The sequence below is a fragment of the Monopterus albus genome, unplaced genomic scaffold, assembly GCF_001952655.1.
Source record: "Monopterus albus unplaced genomic scaffold, M_albus_1.0 scaffold232.1, whole genome shotgun sequence".
Taxonomy (NCBI): Eukaryota; Metazoa; Chordata; class Actinopteri; order Synbranchiformes; family Synbranchidae; genus Monopterus; species Monopterus albus.
Window position 1 is genome coordinate 345,886 of NW_018128112.1, and position 11,550 is coordinate 357,435.

General features: G+C 39.1%; 1 protein-coding gene across 3 annotated transcripts in view; it reads left to right on the forward strand.

Annotated features, from left to right (window-relative positions):
* Window positions 1–7,341, forward strand: part of fxyd5 (FXYD domain containing ion transport regulator 5) — a 10,927-nt gene extending 3,586 nt beyond the window's left edge. Inside the window, exons 1-10 of one of the 3 annotated variants that reach the window (XM_020620105.1) lie at window positions 1,456–1,625; window positions 3,212–3,254; window positions 4,345–4,458; window positions 5,069–5,209; window positions 5,299–5,340; window positions 5,957–6,031; window positions 6,427–6,456; window positions 6,542–6,616; window positions 6,710–6,755; window positions 7,144–7,341. In XM_020620105.1, the coding sequence (XP_020475761.1) occupies window positions 3,245–3,254; window positions 4,345–4,458; window positions 5,069–5,209; window positions 5,299–5,340; window positions 5,957–6,031; window positions 6,427–6,456; window positions 6,542–6,616; window positions 6,710–6,755; window positions 7,144–7,168 (558 nt within the window). In that variant the 5' untranslated portion in view covers window positions 1,456–1,625; window positions 3,212–3,244 and the 3' untranslated portion in view covers window positions 7,169–7,341. Of the gene's footprint in view, window positions 1–1,455; window positions 1,626–1,652; window positions 1,822–3,211; window positions 3,255–4,344; window positions 4,459–5,068; window positions 5,210–5,298; window positions 5,341–5,956; window positions 6,032–6,426; window positions 6,457–6,541; window positions 6,617–6,709; window positions 6,756–7,143 lie in introns of those variants that run through there. The other 2 variants (XM_020620104.1, XM_020620107.1) reach the window with 2 other exon arrangements.
* Window positions 7,342–11,550: the final 4,209 nt, after the last annotated feature.

Consider the following 11,550-nt stretch of genomic DNA (forward strand, 5'->3'; position numbering starts at 1 on the left):
GTTCAGTATGCAAACTTTTCTTGAGAATGAAAAATTAAGTTGAACCTTACTTAAGCTGCCACTCAGAATGTCTCTTCTCAACCTACACATTTTTTAAGTTTTGTGTAGTAACTTTTATACTATAAGTTTAACAGTAAACATAAATGAGTTTAATAAGAGTGCTGAACACACTTGAATTAAATAATTCAGTACTGGTTGGATAAATAAATCTTTTTTTTTTTTTTTTAGGGACACCAGTGCCCTGAAAAATAAATGTTAATGTAGGCCCCTACCCTCATTTTAATAACTTTTTCTCTCAATAACTTGCTTTGTCTTAAGCTTTGATAATGTCTTACACTATTTCTGACCAGCTAGGGTGCCTTGCACTTATATGTTTTTGTTTTTGCATGTGAAAGAAATGTCGCTTTTTTAAACTCTAACCAGTTTTGCAGCTTTGAAAAATAAATGTCTAACTGGGAGAAATTAAATGTCAAAAAAACTGTTTAATTGTGCAAATAAGTCACCCAAATACCCAGAAAGAATGATCAAAAGAATGGAAAAAAGGAACAAGTTATCAAGGAAGTGCAGTACTACATTATATTTATAAACAGACTGATGTTCCTCTGATCATATTGGTGTACAGACAGAATGTGATTTGTCACTTGTCAGAGCACGTCATAAGAGGATTGATTGGAAGCATAAGATAGAAGAGTGTGATGGACAGAATCTGCTTTATACAAATCAACAGTTTGTTTATATCGTGTGTCTAAAGACTTGACAAAACTTAGCCTTTTACCAATGCAAGCTGCATTAAAGCTGCTCATTATACAGTTCTTCTTTAGAGGGACCAAAGAAATGTGATTGTGATACAAAAGCATCCACGGCTTCTTGGACAAAGGCTGTCCTCTGCTAGTGTGGATGAATTGCAGGCTTTGTCTGCTGTAACAGTCTATAGAGTTGTGCTTCTTGGTTGGATAATGTTGGGTCACAACACATACACACACACACCAGTTCTGTAGCCAGAACTGTTGGTTGGTTAACTGCTGTTCAGTGTGATAAACGTGGAGCCATTGATTTTTTTATGGCAATATGTAATAGAGTTAATTAATGAGGGTTAATGTAAAGACAGTTCCTGGTAGCAAAACAGATAAGTCTTAAATGTAGTCAAGAAACTCCTTTAGATGTTTGTTGAAAAGGTTTAAAGTAAAGAATAGATGGCACTTGACATTCACACATACAGTATGAATACATACACACACATACAGAACCTTGTCAGTGTCACTGTGTTCAAGTCAGGGCAGTGCAGTTTTTACAAATAAAAGGAAGCTGTACAGTTAAAATTTTTCACAATTTTTGAGTGAATGTACAAACAGTTTCTTTTTACAAGCTGCATAATTTCTTGTTTGTGAGGCAGCGACATGGACACAGATGGCAGATGGACCTTTTGACAGAGAGATAAACACGGAAATAGATGGTGAACTACACAAGATAACAGACCAGCAAACACGTGGCTACAAAACTAGAGTGTGCACTGTAGGAAATACAGAGATACAAAAGGAAAGACATGCCACTATGCTGAGAGGGTAGCAGAGAAGAAAGAAAGCCAAAGAACAAGAAGGAGGAGGCCATGTCATGAGAAAGAGTGGGTGAGTGAAAGACTGAAATAGAGTTAACACAATCAGATCAGGAAGTAGCGATGCTGAGCACATGGGTGTGGTTAGGCAGTTACCCTATTAGCCTTTTCAGAAGTGACATACATAGGAAATACAAAGGAAAGCATCGTGCATGATGAGGATGTGGACAAATCCCTGGGCTCGGGCACCTCACAGGATGGATACTAAGGTAAGCATAATAGTCCGAATGGATGACTATATATCAGAGGGCTTGAGGGCTGTTTTGGTGAAGCCGAATGAAACTAGATTGATGGAGGATGACAGTCAAGTGGATGAACAGATGGAGAGTGAGTGAGAGTGCTAGATGTGACAGACAGACAGGCGGGTCGGGCTAGGGGAAGGGACAGGCGCCTGTACAGCCCAGGGGAAACAGGCCTCATCTTGACATATGCTCTGGAGTGAAATGAAGATTGGCATGACCTGCTAATCTGAGCTGTCGCAGCTCATGACGGCCACAGACACTCACCTGTCACGCTGTTCTAAGCCCAGAGGACAAGCTGCCACCAGGATAGGTCAAAGATCGAGATTCATTTTCTGCTGGGGGTGGATTCAAACCGAGCCACTGGCCTAGAGTTGCATCTGTCACCCTACATGCCTTTGCTGTAGATCTTTGTATTGCTATAAAATAAAACAATACTGCCTACATCTGTTTTACTATAGTGTTTCATTTCAAGCTGGGGACAAAATGTTGTGAGGGGGAGGAAGTCTGTTTTTTCTTTTTTCTCCATTATTCAGGGATCGCTACTTGCCAGTGCTGGATTTCCATTATGTTAAAAGGAGTTGTTTTGACACATCCTCCAATGCCTCTTTTTACTTGGTGACAGAAGCAAACTTAAAAAACGGGATGAAGTTTGATCAACAGTGCTACATAGTTCAACAGAGACGTGTGGGTGGATTGCATACACAATGTGCAACCTCAATCACTCATTTTTGACAAATGGAAAAAAAGCAGTAGTTATATGTCTGTCTTATAAAGTTTGACACCCAATATAAGAATTTGTTTTCTTTCATGCTGAGCAAAGAATGTGTGTGGTGTCGCCTGTGTACGTTAGGAGGAAGGAGAAGTGGCCATGTGGCACAAACCTCAATGAGCACATCTTCCTGTTTGCAACATGCAAAATTTTTCCAAGTGACTGCTGTCTTACTGCAGTCACTTACACAGATCCATTATTTTAACATTATGTATGTGCTTGCCATGTACTCAGGCCCTGGATACAGAATAACATCATTACCATGGCTATAAATAGAGTTTGTATAAATTTAACAGTGCCTTCCTGTGTGCTAATGAGGTTTCATCTGGATGTTGTATATCTGCTCCAGTCCTCTGCAACAGATGCCTTCTGTCTTTATTTATGGACTCAAATGAAATATCTTAGAGGTTCTGAATTACTTTGTCGATCTTGTGGTAATAATGTGGTTGAGTTCATTTCATTTTTATTTTCATAATTTGTGTTAAAATAAGCTGAAATACAATTTATTAAGACACTTGGGATGCAACCTAGTTTACTCTTTCTACATAAATGGTCCACCTCTTCTCATAAAATGTTTTATTTTTCCAGATCTATTTGGGTTTGATCCTTTTCCTGTTTGTCATGTTAAAAGGTGAGTGTAAGAACTGAATTGGAAGTAGTGTGAACTAAGTTTAAAACAAGACTTTTGGTCACAAATCATCATAACAGAATACACTAATCAGCCATAACATTATGACCACTGACAGGTGAAGTGAATAACACCGATGATCTCGTTACAATGGCACCTGTCAGTGTGTGGGGTATATTAGGCACAAGTCACCATTCAGTCCAAATGTTGATGTGTTGGAAGCAGGAAAAATGGGCAAGTGTAAGGATCCAAGCATATTTGACAAGGGCCAAACTGTGATGCCTGATGACTGGGTCAGATCATCTCCCACACTACAGGTCTTGATGGGTGTTCCCAGTCTGCAGTGGTTAGTACCTACCAAAGGTCTGTAAGAAAGGACAAACAGTGAACCAGCAACAAGGTCATGGCAACCCAAGGCTCACTGTTAATGACGCTGACCTACTATGAATTAAAATTTTTCATTTCATTAAACCTTTTTAACCAACTGCCATACTGACTCCTATGTACACAGTATTAGGCAAGTTGTCGTATAATGGCTCACACTAAATGTCTTAGAACTCAATCTGACTTTAATGCAAAAGATTTAAAATCAAAATCAAGGTTTTTATCCACACAGTTTATCTGACACATCGAACTGTACAAAAACTACAATCAGCTAAGTCCTTTAATTAAGTTCATTAAAGAACTTGGAAGCACAGCATTAGCTCAAGAAAGCAGAGGTTTTGCGGAGCTTCAGCACTAATTGGAAGGTGCTGAGTGATTAAACAGACAACGGCCTCAATGTCCTGTCTTTCCGCACAACAATCCAGCTCTGTTACAGCCAGAGGTTTTGTAAGAGCTACTTCTTTGTAACTGTGCTGCACTGCCCCACTCACAGGATTATTACTGCATATACTCTCAGTGCAGGCCTCTCTCCCCTGCATTGACCAAACACATTCTCAAGTCTAGCCTGTGCCAAGAATATATCACAGCATTGTTTGGGACAGTCAACACTGTTCTTTGTTCTTCCTGTAACGTGTAGTGTATTGTGGCCCTGCTCTGCTTCATTTGACTTGTGTTTTTGGTGATTAAAATGTTCTTTTTCCCCACACAGTGTCAAGGGCTCAGATTCCTGCAACCACAGGTCAAATGAAGCCCATGAATATGGAAAACACTCAAACAATGTCCACTGCTCCAACCACCACTGGTACAGTACCCATGTCTCCAGGTAATTTCTTTCTTTAAAGTTACTATCCATAATCATCTGTCTATCTATTGATCTGTGGTGTATCATTGTTCAGTTGCAATGTAAAACTACTGTGTAACATGTACTGTAGAAGCCCTGCAATGAAAATGTCAATTAAGTAAAAGTGTGTTAAGTATTAGTTGCAAAATGTACTTAAAATATTAAAAGTACTGGCAATACAAAACATGCACCATGTGAGTGTTATACTATTACATACTATTATTATAAATAAGAAGATTATTCATATTATATTATTGAATTATAATTATAGTTTATTTAATGTTGTTATAGTCTAAGAAACACTGTTGTATTGCATAGTGCAAACTCTAACAATGGATCATAATTTATAAGTTCATCATGTTCCATGCTTTGTATGGAAAATCTTACTACAGAGTGAAAATGGAAACACTACACATTCCCTTATTTTGCATTCACATACAAGTAGTATAAACACATTTAATGAATTAATGTAGTTGTTATATATGTTAGCAGATGTTAATTTATCTAGAAATCTAATTGTATTTTATGCAATCCTATTAGAAAAACTGGACTGTCTTTCAGATATAATTAATTTGTTTTCTTGCGGTAAAAGGAAAAAGAGAAAACAACATCACCAAAAGTGTGGAATCCTCCCTGGCAACGTCACCTGCCGAGCAAACCACGGAGCAGCACATTAGCACTACCAGCCAAGGGAGCACCATCACCACCACATCAGGAATGACAACGTCAACAGGTCCTGCATTTTGTGATGCACCTCGCACCAATCATTTCAATTTAAGTTGATGTCATTCATCTTTATTTATCTGTTTTTTTTTTCTTTAGCTCCCAAAGAAGAACCAACACCAAAGAGCTCTAGCACTCTTGGTAACAGTCTTCACTCTCTCACTCACAGTTCAGTGCCCAGTTGGTGGAGCCATTGAGTTTGGCTGGTAGATGAACAGTGAGAGCACTCCAATAGGTTATAACATCTCACATCAGTAGCAAGGCCTTATAGAAAGCTTCACCATCGAGGATGCAGAATACTTTTAAAACTCATTATTAGAAGTTAATTAGAAAAATGTTAGACTCTCTGTCCTTTTTTAAGATATATATACACATTCTATTGCACCGGTGAAAGAGAAAGAACAAGAGTAAGAGAGACAGGATGAGCGTTGATATGTTTTTAAAGGTGTCAGCCTGAATTTCCTCTGAGAGCCATCCTACTGAAATATTCAGAAATTCAATTAAAATAGAGTTCAGCATAGGAATGTACCTGGAATTTAATGAGAAGAAATTATGTATGGACTTGTATGGCAAAGAGAAGGTGTCAGTATGTCCCAGAAAAAATGTGTTCCAATACATAAAACTATGATTTTTTTTTTATATTATAATGCTGTGTATTATACATATTGGACTTTATAAAGATTTACTAAAGAAGGAAAGGGAGTCAGAAAAACAAAAATGCCAAGGAAACTAATGCTTTTGCTGTCTCTTTGTTCAGCATCCACAGCGACACCCTCCCCATCCATAAAGAAGAAAACCACCAAAACAAGGACCCATCAAACTGATCCCCGGGGTAACTAAAACATTTTCTACTCCATACTTACCTTAAATGCCACATGCATTGTGGATTTATTGTTTTCTCAGGACAGTCTGCCAGTATCACAGTTCCCCGTCTTCCAAACAAAACCCATGATGGAGTAGTAAAACAGAGATCTTTGCTTCCTCTGTTGCCAACAGATTAATGCTCGGTTGTAACTAATGCAAGAAGAGATAAGATATTTGTGTCCCTGTGATGTGATGTGCTGGCCTGATAGGGTTTTGATAGATTATCAACAGCATCTCAGCGTGGTCAGTAGATCTGTCCTGCCAACTCTGACAGCTGTTCCCCAGTCATCCTCTGTTTTTTCTTCCTGTGTTCAACAGTCAGATTTAATTCATTACTTTTCTTTGTACTTTTACTTCTCATAGATTCAAAGTCTGACCAAGCTTTTACCTACGGTAAGACATTTGACGTGACTGTGTTTTTGTGTTACTGCCTGTCATGTCTGTATTAAGTGTTGAGTGTTGTGCTTCATATGTCCAGACTACCAGTCCCTGCGCCATGCTGGACTGTCCATTGCAGCAGTACTCTTCATTCTAGGTATAATGGTCATTAGCTGTAAGTATGACTTTTGTCTTTTGTAACAATTTGGAAATGGTTCTGTTTTTATTCAACCATCCTTCTAATTAGTTTGCTTTTCTCTAAACGTAGGTGGCAAGGTCTGTCGGCTGCCCAGGTGTCGGAAGAGGTCATCAAAGTAAGTATTTACAGCCATAGTCATGAAAGACAATGAAAGCCCAGACAGTCTTATTGTGCATGAAGGATAGCTGTGCTTATATCCAGTTGTCAACCAACAGCACCACTGCATGAGTTTAGTCATTTATATCATAGGCTACCGGATGATGTATGGCAAGCAATCATTCAAGTCAGACATATAATAATAGCTCAATAGAATGGTGACTAAAATTTCTGTGATGAATAATAAATCACAAAGATCATGATTAAACTGGGCAAAGCAATAACAAACCAACTGCAATGACTGCAAAACACATTGTTTTTCTTATTATGGTACATTTGTGTACAACTGATTCCTTAAATAGTGTTTAATTCTGTAAATGCTCTGTTCTTTGTGTTGTATTTTCCAGGTCATATCAAGTGGTCCAACAATAACGATAAAGCATGTGTACATGATACAAGGACAGAGCTGTAAGAAACCGACCAGGAGTCCGTCAGGAGAAAAAAACACTGCATCTGGAAACGTTTGCATGTGACTGTATGCTGCTTAGTAACAGTGTCACAGAAAAACACTGAATAAACAGAGCAAACATGAATCACGCACACAAGTGAGAAAACTGAAGCAGTCAACTTTTGTGTTATTTCCGTACTATACTTTACAAAACAGCACTTAGAAAAAAAAACTGATTCCTTATCTTGACAAATAATGAAGAGATAATTCATGCTTTAATCGTATCTTCAGCCATGGAGCGGAGTTGTTTCTAATGACCTTTGTATCTTATATCTATTAATACACCCATAATCAGCATCTCACAGCCAGGATCATCATTAAAGGTTATGCAGAATAACCCCATAGCGTCCCATATTTGACAAACTAACACACTTCAACATCTAAAAAGGAAGATTGGTAATTTCCTCTTTTTGCACACTTATTACACTTTCAATCTCAGCTATAATGTCCTGTTTAGTAAAGAGTGTCTAAGCTTCTTAGTGGCTCTATGCTTGTAAATGAGTAAAGCCCTAGAATAAACAAGATCCACTGGTGCTGCATCTTTGCATCCATATGGCATCGGAATTATGGAAATGGCAAATTGGGAGAAACCAAGCAGTTTTTTTAAATAACAGATTTAATGTCAAAATAAACAAAATCCAGAGTGCAAATGAAACTGATTCATGATATGCAGTCACCTATTGCAATCATTTTGTTGTGAGATAAGGTCATGTCACAATACATATAGAGTCATCTGTATAGATGTGTATATAAAACAAGTATTTAACATAGGTTGTTTTTTCTGCAATAATGAAAACAAATATTTTACACAAAACTTTTTGGCATATAACTGCGTCCCACCAACCACAACTTTTATAAAGATAACATTTTGGGGGAAGAAAATATCACCCCTAAAACTCAACAATAAAAAAGACCATTTAGCTAAATGTGATATTTTCCATCAAGAGATACTGCAAATGCATAGTTCAGTAAGTCTGTTAATACATACAGTGTATTATAATATATTATATTCAGAGCTAGAATAATTGCATAAGGTCAGACAATGCCTTTAGCCTTATAAAATAATCAGCCAGAAAAAATCATTTCCACATACAGATGGGTGACAAATGAAAGGGAAAACCTGGGTCACCACATGCCAGCTGAACAGCTTCAGCGCTCCTTGGTATTGATGCTACAAGTCTTTGAACTCTACTGGAGGGATAAACACCATTCTTCCATAAGATATTCCCTTATTTGTTCCTTTGATGATGGTGGTGGAGACGCTGTCTAACATACATCAATCATGATGGCGAGGGTAGTGGGGTGCTGGAGCCTATCACAGCTGACATTGGGTGAAAGGTAGGGTACACCCTGGACAGGTCACCGGTCTATCACAGAGCTGACACATACAGTAGAGACAGACAACCATACACACCCACAATCACTCCTATGGGCAATTTAGAGTCACGCTGTCTAACACGTATCTCCAAACTCTCCCATAGGTGTTCTGTTTGGTTTGAGACAACCATGTGATTCACATCATCAAACTATTCAGTGACCCCTTGTGCTTTACAGATGGGAGTATTGTCATCTTGGAAGAGACCACTCATTTATTTGTGTTTCCTTTAATTTGCCACCCACCTGTACCTCACAGTAAGATAAAAACAAAGCTCAACAGCTCATTTGTTTCAGTAGATTTACATAAATAGTGTCACAGCAGAGAGGCTTTTGGTCACAGCAGGCTGGACCAATTACTATATCTTTTGTTGGATTTTGGCACAAGTCTGTTGGCTTTCTACATTTGGGGAACACTTTCAAAAAGAAGACTGTGGTGCATTTAAATGCTGCTGCATTGTCTGAAATAGTGAAGTTGAGTAGAATAGATAGACTGCAGAGATAAAAACTGAAATGTTTTGTATTGTAATTTGTTTCCAGGTGTCCTCCTTCTGAAATGCTGTTATGTATTTAAGTCTTATTGGGCAATGCTACACGCTTGAGTAATAATACATTTTGTACACACAGCACTGAAACTGAAAAAACAAACGCACAATAATAATCACACCTGACAGTCTGTTTGTTTGTGTTAAAATAAACCGCGGTGCATCATTTGTATTTTTAAAACACTTCACCATAGTCACTGAACGTCCTGATGAAAATGTGACAACAGCTGTTTTTGCTCTCAAGCCCAGCTGGATTGGAGCCAACCCCTGACCCCCTGCCTCCCGGTTGCGACATTAGCTGCAAGGTTTGAGCAAAGTAAAATCCTGCATTGACAACTCCAGTGTTGTTGACTCCATAATAAAACATCCCACATAAAGCCACAAATGAAAAACTTACATGTCAAACAGGGGTTTTGTCCCCTTCCCCTTTAAACAGAGAAAGTTTCAAAGTAAATTAGGTAATCGGTGCCTTGGGTTCTTGGATAGAAAGCTTTCCTTCAACGGACATGATTGTGTTTCATTTCAATGAAAACAGAAAAGCCATCATGCTCCTTATTAATAAAACAAAGGCATTGTTGTTATTTTCCCAATCATCCCCAACACTTTGATTTTATCCCTGCTTCGCACCAAGAATTTTCTCAGTGTGTGTCTCATTCTACGGCATTCAGAGACCTATTTACAATCTGTGAGACAAAAATGAAAGCCTTTCAAAACAAAACAAAAAAAGAGAGAAATCATAAGTTATGCTGGTCAGTTAATTTGCTGCCTTGAAACATGTTTCATGTTAATGAGGTTAAGAAGTGAGGGGAACAGGTTTTATTTAATCTTCCTGTTGCACTGTCTCCTGTCACTCCTAACGGACTAAGAACAGAAGATGTCAGGCAAATGAATAGGAGAATGAAGTAAGAACTGGACTGGCTTAGTGTGGATTAGCACAGTTTGTCTCGCTCAGCCACCATTTCACGCTGACTGTTTCACATGCACCAAATCAAAGGCAAGCGCAGTTTCACCACATACAGTAGCTGGGGGGAATCATTTCATTTCAGGTAGTAGAAAAAGGGGGAAGCTCTGGCTGTGCTAAAATGTCCCTTTTAGCAAAAGAAGCTTTAAGCCATATTCACTAGCTTTGATTTGTATTCCTCAAATAGAATCCAATTAGAAGGTCTGAATGTATTCCAAATATTCCAGGCTAAATTTTATATTGGGAAAAAGTTAAAAAATATAAACAGTATTGCATAGGTTCTGATAGGAGGTTGTGCAGGAGCAAGCAATGCTTGTAAAAAATTATATATAAAATAAACAGTTACAAGCAGACTGTTGTGCAAAGAAGGTCAACTGTCCTGAGTCAAACAGTAGGTGATGACATGGCCCGGTGTGTCGCTCTTTCTTGCCTGTGTGTTATAGGACTGCTGTGCCAGGAACTAGACAGCCGCTTTCTGGTCCTGCTCTGTTGGCACGGAGTAAATCCTTAAGTGAGAGGAAGGACAGGAAGGGAAAACAGGGCAAAAGTCTGTCAATCTTTAAGGTATTTTTAGGTTCTTTCTCAGTTGGTTAGCAGAGAGACTAAAGAAACATCCCCACATGTCAGAATTCAGGAAACAACATGCATGCCTCGTGCTGCAAGGGTCTGACAGGTGCACGGTGACTGCATCACCTCAAAGCACAGCTCATCCCTAGGTGGGACTTAGAAACCTGGCATGGCGCTGTTGATCCAACAAGCCAGAGGTTGCTGTGTGATTAAGCCTCTTTTCAGCAAAGCGATCAGTCAGCACCAAACACTGCCAGACCTCACTGCAGCCCCAGGAGGCAGCCAGTAATCCTGTGGTGGAACGCAACCCTTGCAGATTGACTAGGGTCCCTGCTCCACAACGGCAGGTCTCCTGCTGCTTAAAGATCTTTGGAGACTAATATGAACCTTTCTGATTTGACCTGTGGGTCATGTATCACTGCACCAAAGAACAAAAGAAACTGATTACTCTGCAGAAAGCCAACTGTGGTTAGATAAGCAGAGTGACAGGTGAGACCGTCTCTCTGTATAACTGGTTTAGGCTGTTCTGCTGTCTGACTGTTGTTGGCACATTGTTGTTACGAAACAAGGATCATGTTTACAGGGCTGCTTTATTCCTGAGCAGAGTCATCTGCACAGGCCTCAGTTCATGATGTAAGCTTGGGAACAGGTTAGGTCCTGTCCTGTTCGGTCATACAGCCCCAGTGCCATGTCTTAAGGCTATTGTTTGAGATGGAAAGGGTTAGAGGTGGTGAGTGTTCAGCGGTGGAGGTAGAAGACCTCAGGCTGTAATACAAATTGCAGAACAAGTCTTAACGTGCTCAGCATTTTGCCACCTGAGTGTTTTTCTCTGGTTTTGATGCTGACAAGCTGGATGGAG